This window comes from Curcuma longa, chromosome 13 (assembly GCF_044706935.1).
Source record: "Curcuma longa cultivar G26 ecotype Majalengka, Jawa Barat chromosome 13, ITB_CL_G26_1.1, whole genome shotgun sequence".
NCBI lineage: Eukaryota > Viridiplantae > Streptophyta > Magnoliopsida > Zingiberales > Zingiberaceae > Curcuma > Curcuma longa.
Window position 1 is genome coordinate 5,802,463 of NC_133873.1, and position 19,898 is coordinate 5,822,360.

Below are 19,898 nucleotides of genomic sequence, written 5' to 3' on the forward strand. Positions count from 1 at the left end.
AAAAAGACAAACTAAAATTTGTGGAGGATAGAATTTGCATGGAGTGTGTAAATTTAGAAATTTATAATAGTATTTAATGCTACTTAAAATTATAAATACAAATGAAACTTTAAAGTTCATATATAAATCCACAAATATGAAAGGGATCTGAAGGAGCCTAAACACTTGTCCGATTCTCCAAAGAAAAGATAGCTTCGTAGACAAAGAGACAAAGAAAAAAGTGCCACTGTCATCCATCAAGGTGTTGCTGTTAACTAAGCTTCCACCTGGCAGTCCATGAATGGTGGTTGCTTTGCCGAGAGTTTTGCTTTGTTGTACTACCAAAGTCAACGACTCCCGTAATGCATGGCTCAATTCTATTCGATGAAGTCCGGAATAATTTAAACAGATTAAATTAAAATTTTATTAATTTATTTAAAATTTAATCTAAATGAATTAAATTGAGCGAGTTAAAGTCCAGATGAGATGAGATAGATTCGGATTGATTTATGAATTGAAAAAATAAAATAAAATTATGGAGAGAATATTTTTTTAACTTTGTTGAAATTTAATATATATCTTATAATAATCAATTCAGTCATGTCTTAATATTTTATGAGCTATTCAAACTTATATACAAAATAGTATCACTCACAAATCTAATTTAAATTATTTGGTTGTCTGAGTGCCATTGCAGCCAATTTAAGGGAATTCATTTAAAATCCTTAATTAATTAATTCTCTATAATTTTAATTGAAATTAATTAATTCTTTCTCTTTCATTTGAAGCTTAATTTTCTAGTCAACTTACGAGAATCAATGCATACGCATAGTGGAATTAGCTATTATGGATTCCACTCATGTTCAAGCTGATTTCTTTATCTAATTCTAACAATTGAACTAACTTTTCATCACTGAAATAGTTTGAATATTAATTTTTTACTCTAAAAATTAATTTACTGTGATTTACTTATGAACTAACTATTCATATTTCATTCGACCAATCGATTATGAAAATCAATTTCTAACAATATATTACCAATCTAACTTCCTTCACCAGCTTGTGCTCCACAATTTCTTCATTTATCCATCCATTCCTTTCATCATCATCGCAAGGGGAGCTTAGATTTATAGCTCAGAAAACACGCTTAGTAATACAATAACACAGTGAATCTGAACGATTTTCTTTATGAAGAGACGTCCAAGGGGCATACTTTTTTAACTATACAAAGATCCTGGATGAGACAAATGCTAAGGCGGGGATGTTACTTGACTCACACCTAACGTAGCAATCGAGTTTCAATTCATATTAAACAAACAACAAATACATAATTCTACTAAACAAAGATGCATATGCAGTAGTACCATTAAAAACTCTTTAATGATTAATTTTAACTCGGAAAAAAATTAGTTTTACTCGTCTGTCTGTTTAAAAATTTATATCAATTTATTACTGTTTCTGATCTACGCCCGCCTTTCTTTCGGCGCAAGTAAGCGCTCCATTTTTAGAAGAAGATCTATGAACGAACAACAGCAACTGGTGACGTGGCAGTGGATCGCATGTCTGCGACCGACTTCCCCCATCCATTGACCTGACATCTGGTGAATCTAAACACAGATGGACCCAATCACGCTCCGCCACCACGAAATGACAAAAGAGCCCTTGGATTCCGTCCCCGGGTCCGTAACGGCGACGCCACGCGTTTCGTGGCGCGACATAACGCCGTCATGTCCCGGGCCAAATCCAGCGACGTAGGCTCGATCGCGGAGAGGCGGTGCCCACGTGCCGTCCCGCCATTAGTCACAGAGCGGGACTGCGTTACGACACCTTATCACGAGTCGGGCCACGAGGTTGCGAAGAGCTTTCCCCCGTGTGCTTTTGAGAAGGGCAGCGGACGACGGCACTCCGAATTCGAAGCCCCTCTTCGCCTCTGTTCCTCTCGATAATTGTTCGGTTTCGATTCTCCCTGGTGCTTGCGGATCGCTTCTCCAATCTCCTGACCGGGTCAGCGTCTCAAGCTTTCGGAGGTTTCAGCTGGATCCGGATCAGAGGGCCGTGGAGCTTGGAATCCGAGTTATGCAGGTGGTACAGATTGCGGGAGCTGAGCTGGGAGTTCTGGTAATTGAGTGAGGATTAGTGAGCTGCGTGGTGCTTTGGCGAGCTCAAGCTTGAAAGTTGGGATCTTGGGGTTGTTTAAGTGAAGAATTTGCTGGTTAGGGTTTGGGGAGTATTTCTCAATTCGGCCGGTGGTTGGGAGGAAGGCGTCCCATTGCGTTTCATGGCACAGTAGAAGCTTGTTGGCAGCTGAGGAAGAGTGAAAATGTTCTATTCTCAGTTTATCTTGGCCAAGAAGGGCCCTCTTGGTACTATATGGATTGCTGCTCATTTGGAGCGCAAGCTGAGGAAGAATCAGGTTGCAGATACTAATATCGGCGACTCTGTAGGTCGGTAACTCTTAATTCAACACATATTTCGTCTTGTTCCCCCCATTTTATCTTTTTCAACTTTCATGCTAAGTTGTTATTGGCGTGGTGGTATTCTTTCAGTACGTTTTCATTGCTCCACAAATAACACGTATGTTACTTCTGCTAATGTGTCTAATGTGTCCACATGAAGTGCTAGTGGGGATCCAACTTGAAGATGTTAAATCCTGGTTGTGCATTTCGTTGCCAAAATACACTATCACGTAATTAAGGCAGTAATTTGTGTTATCATGTCATACTCAGATTCTTCATATATTTCAAATGATGTATCATGATATAAACCTAGTAAAGTTTTAAGAATATCTTTAAGTGATGGGAAAAAAGTCAGACCAACTAAAAAAATCATGATGTGACAGAATACCTTCTTCAAAGAACTGTTGTACTTAGAACTATTTCCATATGTTTTTCTACAAACAATTCAGCTGAGAGTTCCCTCTTCTAAATCAAGACTAGCTTCAGAATGATTATATTGGTTGCTTATATAGACCAAATAATATCCAAAGGGAGAGCACTAAGCAATGACTTGTTGAAGACACAAATAAGTTTCAACAGGAGAAAAGGGCAATCTAAAGATAAGGAACAAAATAATTTGAAGAAACAACACATCAATTGACAAAAATAGTTTGTAAAATTTTCAAATTGTTACAAGTAACCCTCTATAAAAGAGGGGATGGTGCACCAAATTGTCTCGGAAATAGAAATTAACAAAGTTCTCTTCTTTAATCACTTGTTATCTCTCTTGGTCCTTTGTTCTCCCACGGTTGCTTCCCACCTTAGTTTTTGTGCACTCTCAGTTTGCTACTGAAATTGTCAATGGTGGTTTCCTTTGCAAGCCACTCCCATGTTGGCCCCTACAGTAGAATCAAAGACTCTTACCCCTTATATCATGCCCAATTTGAAGCTAAATTGCTCGTGGACCTACCACAGTCACCCATAACGAATTGGTATTAAAGCCCTACTGTGGGTGCTCACTTCCAACAAATTATATTGGAATTTATTAAGGAAGTGAGAGGAACCATCTAATGAACAAGAAAAACATGCAGAGTTGGTTGCCTAAGTCTTGCAGAGTTGGCCACCCAAATTGCAACATGAATGAGAGATGACAATAGTACAGTGTTAGTAGTGATGCCATATGATGGCTCAAACAGACCACAACTATTTGAGGTTTATTGAGGAAATCAAGGAAGGGAGCCCCTCTCTCCTTGAAATGCCTCATTTGATTATCACTCCCGATGTTCAACGTCCTAAGGGCCGACTTCCCGAGATATGATGGAGAAGAAGAAACATTCACTTGGTTATAACGATGTGACGATTTCTTCATGCATTTGGGAATCCAGGAACATGAGAACATCACCATCTTATCTATCACTTAAAGGGAGAGGCACAGGTGTGGTTAAAATTAAACAAGATTTCCCAATACTAACCTTGATAGAATTCAAGGAGTTAATCAACCCAGAGGTGGAGGTTTTCACCTCTTGTCCATTGCTGCACCTACAAATAAATGTGAAGGCACACCGTCCAAGGGTTCTTATTAGTGCAACACGTGTCACTACTCCCCTCTATGTATCGAAATTACAGGGACCACAAGAACTCAAGGCCCAAGACTAATGACTATCCAAGTAATTTCTCATTCTCATCTAATGCAAGTGTCGACCACCATCTTCTCACACTGTCTCGATTTGCATTGCCGATGAGACATACATAACTTTATCAACAAACAATTAGCCACCAAATTAAAATAAAATAGGATAAAAACCTTAATTATTTTTTGGCGGTCATCACTAATAGAGAATGACTCCAAGAATTTGGGGTTTGCTGAGGGATCTATCTACTACTAGACAAGGAAGGTATAACAATTGATTTCTTTAATTTTTTTTCCCTAACAAGATTTGATGGTACACTAGGGACCAGATGGTTGAGCATCGCAGTCCATCCTCATGAACTCTCTGCCATGGGCATAGAATTCAGAATCCATGGATGAGGGGTAAAATCGGAAGGGCGTAACAATGACTGAAGCTAAATCCCTAAGATGAGCATGAATCAGAGTACCTAAGAAATAACCACCCACTCTATGAGCCACAAGGACCAATGCCAATGGAAGACTCACAAGAAGACAAAGCTAATGAGCAACACAAAATCTGATTTGGGTGCTTGAGGGCAAGATCCATTTCGACAGAGTGGGAAATGACCAAAAGGAGATGACTGAGCAAAAACTTGAATGAAAAATGACAAATAAATATCAACAGAAGGAAAAAAAGGGAGAAGTTGTCAATAAGGAACAAAATATATTGAACAAGCAACAAGAATCAATTGACAAAAAATAGTCAGTAAATTTTTGACATAGTTGCAAATTACCCTCTATGAAAGAGGGGAATGTAGGACCCAAATTGGTATTCCCTCTGTTCTCCTGCTGCTGGTATCCCTTCACTATTGCTCGCTCGCAGCTGCCTCTCTGCTACCGAAGCTGCTTTTGCCAAAATCGTCAATACTGGTTTCCCTTGCCGGCCACTTCCATATTGGCCTATGAAGTTAAATTGAAGGCTCTTGCATACTCATTGCACACCCTTCTAAGTTCGATCTGAGGCCTTACTGCCTGTGGACCTGATACTAACAATTGCATGCTTATATAGTTCTTGAATATTCCATTGACTGGTAATCACGATATTGCCTAAACTGCATGAAACTAGGGTGATTTCAATTAGGTCCAACTTTAAGGTATAAAAGTTCCAGGGAGACATGATTGTCATGCCGAATGAGAGTATAAGTGTTGTTCTTTTCTGAGAGTAACCGTGAGCTAATGACTGCTTCATGTGAGAATATTCATTTAAGGGGTTATTTTAGTTGCTTCTAATCATTGTAGATAAGAAAATCTACTTGTCAGATTCATTCCATGATTCAGTCACTGTAAGTTATGATAAGTTGATATCGATCCAGTTTGGTCAAACAGTCACAAATCTGACACATATAGGCAAATAAACCTTAAGGATAATTTTTGGAATTTTCTTATTTAGCTTAAGTGCAACAAGTGGCATTATCTTTTCAATTTTTTGTTACACTTTTGAATAAAAATTTCTTGTTTTCTTCTAATTCAGTGAGAATAATGGGACAATTGACTACTGGTGTAGGTTTCAATATTCTATGGTCAAATTTTGCATTGTCTTTTAAGAGTGATAGCTTGGGTTTACTATAAAATTTCTTTGATATCTTTGTGTCTCTTGTCTGGATGTACCATGAAGTTCTAGCTAGTTTAACAATGAAATTAGAGAACCAGTTTGAGTTTGAGTTGGTCATTGATGAAGTGGAATTATTAGCAGAATGTTACTAGAGAATTAATAGAGCATCTGACAAAGATAAATTTAAACCTCCTTATATTTCATGAACACAAAACTTTTGACAACCTACAGTAATTTATGCAGACAATTATATCTTTAGAAAAAGGTGTTTTTTTTTCACAATTTTCCATTGCATAATGCTAATTGTGTGTAAAATGCTTTGAGTATTACTGCTCAAACTAAGTATCCAAATCATTATTCTTAACATGATTCCAAACATTCTGGTTTGCTGAATATTGCTTCATGAACATGAGAAAGTAATAAGTCAAAATTTTCACACAATACATACTCTACTAATTTTAATATATGTCCTTCCTGATTTTAAGCTACCTAAAAATTTGTGGGCTTTGTTTGGTTTGGCTGCTTTGACTTGATCTGTTTCTGAAAAACTTTTGTTCAGATTCTATTCTCTCCCCCGAGGTTCCAATTGCACTTCGCCTATCAAGCCATCTTCTTCTAGGTGTTGTGAGAATATATTCTCGGAAGGTGAACTATCTATTCCATGATTGTAGCGAGGCTTTGCTCAAGGTAAAACAGGCATTCAGATCAACTGCAGTCGATCTTCCTCCGGAAGAATCTGTTGCACCTTATCATTCCATTACTCTGCCAGAGACTTTTCATCTGGATGATTTTGAACTACCAGATACTGCTATTCATGGGTAAGTATTGGCTTCATTTATGCATGCACTGTGCATCTATTATGTATTACTGCACACTTTGTGGCTTTGTGCAAATGTAATAAATTGTTTTATGAGAAAATATTTGAATTTTAGATGGTATAACAAATTCATACCCTAACAAATATTTTCAAAATTTAAGTTAGCTGAACTTTCAATCTATGACAAAAAACATATCTCCATTGAATTTCCTGTCATAAGGTGATGGAAAATGCCATGTGGCACTTGGCACCATGTTGGATCGCAGGTGGCCCTTACATCTAGAAAGTGCACACCTGGTGTGCCTTTCTATTCCTCAATTCATTGGCTCTGGAAATCAGTGTAAAAACACATCAACAAAGAGGAGAGGAAAAGGGAAAGAGTAAGAAATCTACTGTCTTCTACCATGCTAGGATTTCTCTGTTTGGCGGTGTTAGAGAAATAGGAGTCGGCTCAGATTCTTATTGGTCTAATGGCAACACCAATTGTCCTCCTCGGCATCATGTTAACAACTGTCATCCGGGTCCAGGCTTCAACAACCACACCTACCAGCAATGGTCAGCTTTGCTTCTCTTGATCTCCTTTTCTCCTCCCAATTCCTGCTTTATCCTGTCTGTTTTCATGCAATAAATTACTTTTTGTTTACCTTTGGTTCAATATATTTTGTTATTGTGAAAAGGTTCAATCATCATGTAGGCTTAACTATCATCGGGCCTTGTGCTTTCAGGCTTTTTTTCTTTTCTTTTTCCTTTTTTCTTTTGTGAGAAGTGCTTGATTTGGGTTGAAAAGGTCTAGAAATCACTTTAAAAAGGAATCTGCTGCCATGATGGTTTTAAATTTTATGGGAAATATTTTCCTGTTCTCTCAAAATCAAATATGTCAAACCATTTGAAAATGTTTCCAATTGTTTAGGTTGGAGCAACAAAAAGCTACGAGCAAGGTGAGCATGGAGGGCAGAGAGGAAGGAGGGAAGCAAGCAAGGAGTGAGCAGGAATGGTAGCCAGAATGGAGGATCAGAGAGTAGGGAAAAATTAGGGTTTTAAGCGTATATAAAATTATATTGTAGTTTCAGCTGTGTTCTTGCACACATATTTTTTCACCTAAGGGGCTCATGAGGGTTACATGTGATCCAATGTGATGCTAGGTATGCGCTTCGGCGTTTTGTCTCCTTATGATGGGAGTTTAAAGGAAACATGTATATCTGATAGTCAAAGTGTTTTTTCTCTTTTTTTTTCTTTCCCCAATCTTTTTGATTTGATAATAATTTGTAAGCTTGACTTGCATGTTGCAGTGATTTTGTTGATCACCATGTCAGTGCAAAAGAACAGATCACACTTCAAGATACTATGGATGGCACAGGATATTCCATGTTACAATTTGGATTGGATGGTAAACCACACAGATAACAATACATTTAGTAATCATTTTCCCTGTTAAAGTTTCATTGATTAATTAATTGCTAGTTTCAAACAGAAACTTTTGGTGATGGAACTGCTTCCCAGATTGGTCTAGAGCTTGAGGAGGTAATCTCAAGTCTTGTGTGTCCTTATATATGGTTTAACACAACCATATCTTGGTTATCCTGCAATGAAAAAAAATCGCAGAGGATAAATTCTAGGGGCAAAATTGAAATTTTCCCTCGTTAGAAAAGCAAATTGGATCTGTAGCATCAAGTGTTTCTCTAAACAAGAAAGATTTGATGGTTATTAATCTGTAGGAGCCCTTATAGAAACTTCATCGATCCCTTTAATTAGATTGTAGTGACTGTAGTTTGATACTGAGGTTACAATTTTCTTTACAATATTTTGGTCGTGATTCTTACTTCTTATATAGTTGCACTGATACTTACCCCATTGCACAGAATTGTTATTCGTGAAAGATTCAATTCAATTTAGGAAACCACCATCAGTTGTTATCTTAATTTTCTGTGTTATAGTATGGTAGAGATCTAGCCATATTCTATTTTCCCTTTTAGCAGTGCAGGGATAAGGTTAAGTATAGTAAAACTGCGTTTGATCCAAAAGCTTCAGTAACTAAGAATGCCCAGACATGCTTCACGTGCTACTAGATTTAAATTGTGAGACCATAACCTAGTATCTGATTTATTTGTGTTCAGATCCAATTGTTTCTAAATTTGTTAGTTTCATTTTACTTGATTAATCATAATCTAAATAACCTTGGACATTGAAATGGTGGAAGCATTGGAACAAAGGGGGCACTCAGCCAGTTTATTGTCATTAGTTTCGCCTCTCTATTTTGTTTGTCTGAAGTTGGATTCACCATTTAAGTTCAGCCTCATTTTGGTCCGTTTCCTTCTTAAGTGCACACCTATACCTCGTATTTCTCAGAATTTTCTAATTCCCTCCTTAGATAGACCATAGATGAGTATTAGGCCGAACACCTTATTCATCCCTTCTTCAATGAGTCTTGATGTAATATTATATCTCTCGATCAATACTCTTTCAGAATCCCCTCTCAATTTAACCCAATGATAAAAATCAAATATCTGTTAATTACTTCATACTAATAAATGTGATAGTGGTTATTAATATATTTGCACTTGTTGATTCTATAGTAATAAAAATATGATTTATTATCTATCAATAATCTGAAAGCTATACATTAGTTTAGTGATACAATAGTATTTTGATATTTTTAGAATATTATTTTATTAATAATATAAACAAATATAATATTGTTAGTCTAATGATGACAATAATATGAAATTAATGATAATATGTTAATCCAATTAAGTAAATCTAATGTTCTTTTTTTTTTGTTATTTCATGAGGCATAATATATATCCTTGTCATCTTTTATCTCATATGTATTAAGTTTGTCATTTTCCCCCAGTGATTGCATTTGACAGGACTGATACATTTTTTGACCATCCGATCCTAATACCTATTTTAACAACCATGGGTTAAACAATCATTGTTTCATATTGTTAGTCATTCTAGTTTTATTCTGCTCCACCATGACTGCTTATGCTCTCTGATTTGCACAGGTCAAAGGTACCAAATATTTTTATTATTAACATATTTTTTCTTCATAGGACTTGTTCTTGGTGGAGGATAATCACCCATCTTCTCAGCATGATGCAAGTACTCTGGTGTCTGATGAGTGGTACATTCCTTGCTGAAGAGTAACTTTATGGTTTTTAAGCTCATTTTGAGTTCTTCCTTTTGTTTCCAGTCATTACTCTGTAGATGTATTTTGCATTTCTGTTCCATAGTTATCAAAATATTAGTTCTAGATTTATACCACCATTATAAAGCTTGTTCTATTATCTCTTTGCTCATGCTATTATAGTTTGGTTCATCTGCCAAACATGAACAATGAAGCTGTCAGAAATTCATTAAAATTATCTGCTTGAATAGATGGTTCTCTTTAGAAAAACAATTGGGTTGGCATATGCTATTTACTTAATTTTCATGAAGACACTTTTTTTACGTGTCTTCAAGGCTGTTTCCATTGTTTACGTGATTTTCTTTTGACTCTTTACTTTATCTATACTGAATAAACAGCTGGTAAGGCATGTTTACTTGGCTGTTGATCTATAGTGAAGATAGTAGTTTGATGTTTTGACTAGTATATATGGTTTCTCCATCATTTCCTGATTTTTCTTTATTTTTTAAAAATTTTTTTCTGTCTTCCTCAGTGCGGTGCATCATGATCAATCTTTATTTTCTTTTCCTCTAACTCCAATGGATATTGACGATGATGACAAAACTGGGATAGTCAAAGATAGAGATGTAGATCTGAAGGATCTTTCTCAAGTTTCTAATCCTCATAATATGATTTATATGAAAGAGTACAACATTCAGACTCCTGATCTCAATGAAATCTTTTCTCCTGGTGATCCTGTTGAAGATGCTTCTAGAGAACCTAGTCAAACATTCATTTCATCAAGTGTTGATGGTGTTTCATCAACAGTTGCTGATTTTACTCATGCTGCTCCAACTGATGGTTTAAGGGAAGACATATTTTCAGGCGACATATATGAAGTTCCTGCTACAAGTTCCCATCCAGACCCTTCACATTCAAGCTGTGCAGAGGTGAGTAGGCCTGATTCTTCATTACAGGCTAGTCACCCAGAATTAGCGAATTATGAGATGCATGGTGCAAATATGGTCCTTGATTCAGGAAATATAGTGCAAGCTCCTCCTTTCTCTTTTTCAGAACCTTCCAAACATATGGAACAGGTAGTTTCAACTAATGAAACTCAAATGGCATGTGAACAGAAGAGTGTGAGTGATTTGCAGGATGGATGCACTTGTGGTCAAAAGAAACTTGCTACAGTTGATGAACAGATGGAAAACCATATGGAGCCAATACATTCTGAAGCAACTCAAGTTGAAGGTTTGAAATCCTGCAATGCTTCACACGAGACAATTCCTTCCATATCTCCTCTTGACAGATCGCAAATTGATACTGAAATATTTGTGACTCCCAAAACATCTGATGAAAATTCACATGGATCTGATTTGGCTCGTGCCAAAAATAGCAATTTGTGTGCAGCTGAAGCTCAGCCATCAGGTTGTTTGAGTGCAGAACATGTAGAAGTCAGTCCAAGCCTCAATGTAGATTCATCTGCATTTGGTTCAGATATGCATTTGTTATCCTCTACTCCACAGGTCAATGAAGCAAATGCAGTCTCTCAACGAGATGAAACTTTAACACAAAATGTTTCTGGAGTTTCAGTTGAAGAGTCTGCTATTCCTTCAAACTCGCCAAAGGAAGAGAATAGGCTGCACAAAAATGACTCTTCCTTTGAGCTGCATGGTTTGTGTCTTATAAATCTCCTTTCAATAAGCTAGTCCTTTCTGAAGAATTGACTTCTATTTTTTTTTGTTTCTTTCCAGGAAATGATTCTCACTTACCTAATTCTGCAGATGCTGAATTAGAGTTACATCAGAACCCACATGACCTATTGACAGAATATGCCATGGATAACCACAGAAATGAGTTATTGGTCGATCCATGCCAGAAAGACAAAGAAAAGAATCAGATGAATTGCTCTGCAAGCTCCGAGTTCCCTGAACCTGAAAAAATGCTCTTAGCACCGACTGCTGATGGTGATCCGACAAATGAATTAAGTCAGGTAACTGAAGAAAAGGGGGTGATAGAGTCTGATGGTAGTGTTAATAGGATCACCAGTCTCTCTGGGAAAAAGCGTCGAATAATGGAAACCACATCAGCTTGGCAAAATGACAGCTCCGGCATAGTGTCTGGCAGGTCACAATCTAGAAAAAACATTGAATATATACCAGATGACGATGATTTGCTAGCTTCTATATTAGGTATACGAATGATTTTGTGTTTATTTTCTTTTTCAATCTAAGAGAATCTGTCCTTCAGGCAAGCTTCTAGCCAAACTATTCCAATGTTTTTGTCAAGACATTTCATGTTATTTGACTTCTATCCAAATTACTACTCATATTCATGTCGAAGTTTTAATGAAACTTCATGTTTATTTCAGTTGGTAAAAGGACTCCACTTATAAGGATAGGGCCTACACCTACGCTGAAAGAAACTTCTCTAAAACGTCCTAAACTCACACCTAGATTGAACATGCTGAAGAGGAAGGTGCTGTTGGATGATACAACAGTGTTACATGCTGAGTATGTTTTCTTTACATTTCTTTCTGTATTTTCATATCCGACTTCCCATAAATCCCTGATCATGCTAAGGTAATTTTTAACCAAAGTTTCTAAAAAATTTGCATCAAATGACCAAATTTTGTTTTGATTACTTGCATGAAATTTTTAAAAGGATCAGAATAGCAAGAAATGGTACTAAGGTATTATTAGCCATATCTTGTCAAGTTAGTCTGATTTGTTATGAATCTCGTATTTTCATTACCTTGTGAATATCAGTTTAGGATGTGATCTTAAAGGCTATTTGGACATGTTATGAGATTTTATACTTTGTGGTTAATTTAGGTATGTTTGGAATAAATATATTTACACTATCCATGCTTTACTTTAAGGTTATTTTGACATTATGTTATATAAGATAACACAAAAGGCAAGTGATAAAGAAAGGAGTGGAAAGTGCAACCTTTATTTAATATTGTCCTGCTGTACCTTTTGTTTTTATTAGTGCTGTATATTTGTGTTAAATGATGAGCTTCACCTGTAGTTGGTGATGCCAAGACGAGCTAAGCATTGGGTCTTAGCCAAATGAACAAGAGTATGAGTAGAGGCCTGGGCCAACAGTTTTGCTCTCCTCTTTTTTATCAGGAAGATAATTCATTATATATATTGCTAGGTCTTAAATATACACTAGGAAACTAGCTATCGACAATGGTGGATGAATATGTTCAACAGAGTTATGATTGATGCATCGTTAGTTCAAACTGCAAACCATGTGTTACTTGTGTCTGTCATGTCATATTAACTGTATAAATAATTATTAACTTATTTATGTAGGCCATATATCCACATACCGGTTGATCTAGGCTGGTCTAGCCTAAGAATTTGAGACATAGACTAGATGCTTGGCATCTTCAAATGAGGAAAATGTTAACACAAGTATCCTTTGTGTTCAATGTCATATATATTCAGAGAGTTTCCTTCTTATATAACCATTGGGAAAGAGCGTCAAAGTATTGATAGATAGCGTTAATAAATGAAGTTAGCATGAAAGTGAATACTACCATGTAAATAAGGCTGATCATTATTCACAGAGATAATTGTATTTTGTAATGACTATTTTACGCAGCACTGGGCTGTAGGGAGACAAACACAAAGCACCAGATTTCTCACGATGGCAAATTTACTTAATAGAATATATTATTAATTGGAAAATCAATTATAACAGGGAGTTGGGGTCTTTTTTAATGCTCCAAGCCAACTAAAGTTAAACAAATGGAAATGGGGTAAGAATTACCCACTTACCTTGCTTACCAAAAGGACTCAACAACCAAACTAGGAAACCAAATACTTAAAATTCTAACCAAATCAAATGATATCCTACCAAATTAAAAGATATCAATCTTTGACACCTGAAATATGACAATTACCAATGTCGACTAGAATTTAAAATTTAACAGACAAATAATTCCTAACTTGCATGGTCAATAAGTAACCTTAAAAGGCTTGTATTTGTAATGACTAATGGAGATTACTATTAACCCTAAGATGTTCTTTTACTTGGTTGAGCAACAACTAAACTTCCATCAATTATGTTATTTACAAAATTTTATTATACTTAAGTAGCTGAAGCAGCTATATGGAAGCCAGATGGATTTATATACAAACCAAATTATAAACACGAAACAAGAACATATTAGTGCAAGATGTACAGCCATCAAACTCTCTTCTGTTAGTTTCCGTATGTGTTCAATTTAGTAGGCTAATGTGTTGTATTAAGATAGAAGTTCTTTTTTTCTCTGAAAATATAAGGGGATATGTTGATTGTTTCCCCTTCCCATTTTTCATCTTAGCAGCAGCTACATTGTCTACTTTGAGATATTTTGCTGTTTTTGTACTTTGATGTTCTATCAAGGTCTAGATCATCAAGAATGTAGATATTTTTTACTTCCCATTTACTAAGTTCTTTTCTTTTTCCCAGTGTAATAAGGCAGCAGTTAATAAGTACTGATGACATCAAGCGCATGCGGAAGAAGGCACCTTGTACACGCCCTGAAATTTTGATGATTGAGAGGTGTTCACTAGAAGATGAAATCTTTAATGAGTTTATGATCACTGGTAAGGTCAATCTTGACATTAGGCATTCATTGTCTTTTCCACTTTGCACCCTAGATTTTTAAATACTTAGATTAGTTTTGAGACTTTATACTTACTATTGACTTGATTATTGTGTGAAGCTTAATGTCTGTATATGATACTTTGGCCAATACGATCGTTGCCTCAGTTTTTTAAACATCCGAACAACCATGAACTTTTGCATGATGAAAGCAGTAAACAACTCAACCTAAAGTTGTTGAGATGATGACCAAAAGTTTGATTTTAGTCCAGAATAATCAATATGTAGAACCAGAAATCATTTCTGAAATTTGTTCTGAAATGTCTTCTTTTATACGCACTGAATCACAGGGAAGTGGGATGCCCGTGACAGGTATTTGTTGGATGTATCAAGTTCAGTTAATTTTGTTTCTCCATTACAAGTTCATATATGCTTATTAATTTGTCCTGAATCATGGCTGATTGATTTCAAGAAAGTGCAAAAACCTACTGATGGGATCAATAAAAAAGGCAGTGTGCTAGGCTAACTAGGATTTTTCACTCATGACTTGCTTTGGCACATATTATGTCTTGAATTAGGAGGTGACTACTTATCTCAAAAGCTGATGCTATTAGCTCTAGTAATAACCCAATTTGTATATCTATGGCTTGAGAGACAATATGTGTGAAGGGACATTGAAGTATATTTGTCTATTCTAGAGAAAACCTTTGGGAATCTAATATTAAATGTCAGGCATGTTTTGATATTCCAATTTCTTCTAACTGCATTTTTTATTAATTCTCTTATGGTATTACTATCAATGTAGCTCTTTTGCATCTATTTGATCACTCTTTCTTCAGGTATGCCATCTGTGCTGAATGATTTGCACAAACGAAGATTTCTTCCTGCAATCAGCCAAAATAATTCCCATAATGAACCACCTAAAGAATCTGATCATACTGAAGACTTGGAATTTGTTCGGGAAGCTCAGCAGATAGAAATAACTGAGCAAATTTTAGTTACACCGGAATGTGGTGCTGGTGAAACAAGAGCTCCATCATGCCTTTCTTTAACAACTGAAGGGATGATACTTCCTTCTAAAACTGATGAGATTTCTTTTCCCGGTACCAGCAATGTTGCCATCGTTGCAGAAGGTAATGTTGATCACCCACTTTCCATGCAGCAATTAGTTGATGAAATGGTCCAACCTAGAGATGTTTCTTCTGTGATGAATGAGGAGGTACGGCACATTTCTGAAAATGCTTCTGCTGTAAGCATAGATTATACCCATGACGATTCAAGGGGAGGGCTTGTCGATAACAATGCACTTTCAATTGTGAATGTTCCTGTGACGGATGCAGGGGCTCATGATTCTGTTGATGCATCCATAATAGACAGAAGCACAAGGCCACTGGATATTGCATCCCAAAATGAACAAGAAGATCTCAACGTTATTGCCACAAGCACTTGTCCACCGGATACTGCATCCCTAAATGAACAAGGAGACATCAGCATGGTTGCCAACGGTTTAAATTCTGAAGTTCCGGTGACTGCAGTAGATAATTCATTTCATGAGTCTGATCCTCATTTGACAAACAATTTGTCAACCATTATCTCACAAGGAAACACTTCTTCCCAAGATGTTATCATGGATGATGCAGTTGATAAATGCCCTGCAACTGTTAATCAATATGAGAATGGAAGTGTTTTGCATGCTATAGAGGAGAATGAAGGGCAGAAATCCATCCATAGTGAGGGAAACCTTGCTGTTGGTGTTATCTCCTCGGAAAGACTGGAAATGACTTCTTTATCTCCTACTCGAGCAAATATTGAAAGTGAACATGTTCCATCAGCTGTGGATGAAAACTCTAGTTTTCAGGAATTTAACTTAGAAGGTGGTATGGTTGAAAGCACACCCATGGATGTAGCTACTGCAAAAGATTATAGTGTAAGATCCCGACAGAGATCTCTAGTTTCGAAAATGATACAACAATTTATGTCTGCATGTTAATAGTTTTAAGCTGATTTGGGAGTAGTTTGTGAATATTTTTCACCAGCCTTTTTTTTGTTTTCATGTTTACACTTTGCAGTATGCATACAGTTTGCCTGAAAGTATTGCATACTTGCAGTGTAGCTGCGTTTTTAATTCAATAACCCACTCAATTCTATTGCATTGAGGTCTTCCTGCTGCTGATTCACTGTTTTTAATCAATGCAGGACTTCTGCAGCACAATTGAGGACGATGACACAGGTAGTCTTTTATTTAATTTTTGCAAGTTTTACATTTCATTAATTTTCTCTTCAATATACTAATAACCTTCCACTTATGATACCTATACTAACTCAGCAAATCAGCAGACCAGTCAGCATGCTATACATATTGCTTAAACTCTTACCTAGAGGAGCTTTGATATTTTGATTTGTTGCTTTTAATTCAAAGCTGACTTGCTTAGATCAACCCAGTTGTTTTTTTTTTGCACTATGATACGGTTGCTTGTCCAACGCGTCTCAAGCACAAGATAGGAGCATTCCAACATTTGTGAGCAAGCATGAGTGTTGCAATACAAGAGAAATGAGTGTTGCAATACAAGAGAAATGCCAGGGAGGCCACCTACCTGATTATGATGGACCTCTGCTTTGATAGAAGCTCATTCTAACTTGTCTCCGTAGTGAGCTAAGTTTGGGCTTTAGTTTCAGGATCTGATAGGAAACTAACCATTTTAACTCATGAACAAGCTCATCTTGTGCACATGAACAGGCAGGCTCATTTTGAACTTTTCTGCAAACTCAAATTGCTCATTCATAGATTCCTAAACATGCTTTTGATAAATAGAGAATAAATTCAGATATTTATAACTCTCATAAAACCTGCTTTGTTACATGTACATATGAGGAAGTGTTATTTAAATTTGTTACATGTCTATACTCAAATTTAAAATTGTTGTTGCCAATATAATTGTTGCAATTGAAACAGTAGATAATAAAGTTTGTGTCTCGCATAACTTTGTCTTCTTTTCTATGTTTCCCAGAGTTTCTTAACGTAGACGATGAGGCAGATTATCATGAAGAAGGAGATGATGTCCCGCATCCTGAAGATGCATCACTTGATAACAGTGGTTGGTCTTCGAGGACAAGGTAGGTCTTTTTGTGAACCTTTCATGTGTTTTACTAAGTTTATAGGCTCCTTATCCCCAACTAAGGCACCAATGAAAATGCATCAGAGGCGTTGGTCGCTACCTGAAAAAAGTGTTTGATGAAGAATCCGGGCACGGGAGGAAATCCGTCGCCATGGACCTCCTTGTCGCACGCAAAAGTCGCAGAGAAGCCTCAAGAATGTTCTTTGAAACTCTGGTACGCCAATCTTATCCTTTCATCTTTCTAGCTTCCAAATTTAATCCAGTCACTATCTACATTTCTCCTTGCTTCAAGGCTCATAATATACTATTCTATTGTGATTTCCACCTTTGCAGGTTCTGAAAACAAAAGATTATATACATGTAGAACAAGAGAACTCTTCTGGGTTCATCACCATACTACCAAGACCAAAGCTTCTGAAGTCAGAGTTCTAATTTATAATGGAGTGCTCTGGAAGCCATGTTCATGTAAATTTAAGGTTTTCATTACATCCATATGCTTACTCCCATCCCTATTGATCGTCAAGTCACCCCGTTTTTATATATAAATAATATTTTTGTTGTTTACCCTTTTGCTTCTTGTGAGCTCCTAGTTGGGGTGGAACATAGTTAGCTCATTGTATTATTAGCACTCTAATTAAATATTTGTGCCTGTGTAATTTAAATCATCTCATGCTTGTAGTTAAATACAAGTCAAGAGTCTACAGATTGCAACTAGAGAATTGCTCCCATCATCAAGCTCGTGTTTGTCCTATAGATCATTTCACTAAGCAGATATGCTTGACGAGTGTAGCCAAACTAGATTTTTTTTTTAATGAAAAAAGAAAATGTGCTCGTGTTCCTGTGGTGGTCAAATAAATGCTAATTCTGACATAAAGATTCGATGAAATTATGACAAAGTGCCCTATCCTGCATTATGGAACTCGACAATAGATTATCAAGTTGAATCAAGTATCATTGAAGCAAATTCGTATTGAAAATTGGTGGAACTAATTCCAAATTCATGTCTCTGCCTTCAGACTATTAAGAAATCTTTACCTTGTCAATGGAAACACACATTCTTTGCGGAAAGAGATATAGAGAATGGGCATGAGGAGCATGGATTGCAAGCTGCGAAAAACATAGAGCGAAGAGTAAAAGGGTAACCTCGATTTGCTTGCGTAACAAGGAAGAAAGGGTTCTTGTCGATCTTGGCTAAGCTTCTCACCCTCCGGCGACGCGGCGGCAACCTCAATCGACAGCGGCGGCAGGATCGTCTGAATGGGACGGGAGAAACATGGCGACCTAATATATATATATGGATTGGCTTTTTTATAGACAGGGAAATTTTTATTCTTGTTATAGAAAACACCTCTTTATTGTCCAATTTAGGAGGAAGCACCTAATTTTGATGAATCTCTTTCTGTCTCATCTCTCTCTTTTTCATAAAAAAAAAATAATAATAATCTCATTTAGTCGTATTGATTCAATCTCTGGGATGATCGATCTGATCTTATGAAAATTTCTCATCAGTCACCAGAGTAAATCGAGAAACGCACGCAGTGGCCAACCTAGATGCCCAGCATCTTTTGATTGCGATCTCTATTTAGAGAAAAATTTTTATAAATACGTCGTAGCTGGAGATCGAACCACGGATGCCTAGGTGACAACCTGGATGCCCATCTCTCTCTTTTCATGTTGCATGGTGAGGTGGTAGTGGTTAATTATAGCTTTTCGATTTATCTCTTCATAGATGGTTGTCGGATCGATCATGTGGGATCATTAGAGTGACGAATTCCACTTTTTTTTACTGAAATGGTGCAATGATAAGATATAAGGTTATTTTTCTATATAACGAGAGTTTAAATCTCACTTTGGGCGTTTTGAACACTTCACTAGAGTTTGAACCACTATTGATGTTGAATTGTTATGTCAAGATTTATTTGTGCTATTCAGATTTACTTAGTAGTCGATTTATGGGTCCAGATCACCTTCTAATTCAAAAAGTTAATTGATGATGACTTCAAGGTTTATTTACTTGGATTGAAAAGTAAAGGGATGAACTATAGGAGAAGATGTTTTTTTTTTAATTCCTACTATTTACATAGAAAGATACTTTAAAAATGCAAAAGTAAATGGATGGAAAATTCATTTAATTTACTATTTTTGTTTCACTCAAATTGAGCAAAAATCAATCGAAATCCTTTGTTCTCATACAAAATAAATTGTCCTCGGGGCAATGGTGCAACGGTAGGACATCCGGGTTGTAACTCAGGGACCCGCGGTTCGATCCCCAGCTACGGCGTATTTGCAGGAATTTTCCTCCAAATGGGGAACACAATCAAAGAATGCTGGGTATCTGGATTGACCGCCATTTGCTTCCCGATTTACCCTGGTGGTCGGTGGGAAACTTCCGTGGGATCGGGCCGGCCACCCCCAAAGATGTGGCTACTGGGATTATCATTTTTTTTCATAAAAAATAAATTCATTTAAATTTTCTTATGAAATAACACATTTTTCATTATTAAGCTTGAACTAATAAGTAATGATCTCAATTATTTAGAGCATATTAGATGGGGTGGTCCAAAGGAGTTGAACTTGCCAAAGGGGTCAATCGGGTCATGCAAGTTAGTCAATTTGGTT

At 36.5% G+C, this 19,898-nt stretch overlaps 1 protein-coding gene across 2 annotated transcripts; it reads left to right on the forward strand.

The window, feature by feature from the left end:
* The first annotated feature begins 1,860 nt into the window (after positions 1-1,860).
* LOC141844070 (sister chromatid cohesion 1 protein 4-like) lies at positions 1,861-17,968 on the forward strand. Of its 2 annotated transcripts, none has more exons than XM_074732060.1 (14): positions 1,861-2,423; positions 6,195-6,453; positions 7,742-7,839; positions 7,924-7,973; positions 9,506-9,576; positions 10,112-11,235; positions 11,316-11,753; positions 11,933-12,074; positions 14,029-14,165; positions 15,003-16,090; positions 16,360-16,393; positions 17,172-17,277; positions 17,364-17,493; positions 17,613-17,968. In XM_074732060.1, exons 1-14 carry the CDS (start codon positions 2,300-2,302, stop codon positions 17,709-17,711), a joined length of 3,900 nt encoding a protein of 1,299 aa, XP_074588161.1. In that variant the 5' UTR covers positions 1,861-2,299; the 3' UTR covers positions 17,712-17,968. The 2 variants fall into 2 exon arrangements, with proteins under 2 accessions (XP_074588161.1, XP_074588162.1); XM_074732061.1 differs by having other exon boundaries at positions 11,346-11,753.
* The last annotated feature ends 1,930 nt before the right edge of the window (positions 17,969-19,898 follow it).

What these genes read in the sequence shown, in the direction of transcription:
- LOC141844070 (XM_074732060.1), top strand. Translation starts at nt 2,300, where the DNA reads ATGTTCTATTCTCAGTTTATCTTGGCCAAGAAGGGCCCTCTTGGTACT. An exon ending in GTTACAATTTGGATTGGATG is followed by an intron (nt 7,840 to 7,923) that starts GTAAACCACACA and finishes AGTTTCAAACAG; the next exon opens with AAACTTTTGGTGATGGAACT. An exon ending in GAATGTTCTTTGAAACTCTG is followed by an intron (nt 17,494 to 17,612) that starts GTACGCCAATCT and finishes CCACCTTTGCAG; the next exon opens with GTTCTGAAAACAAAAGATTA.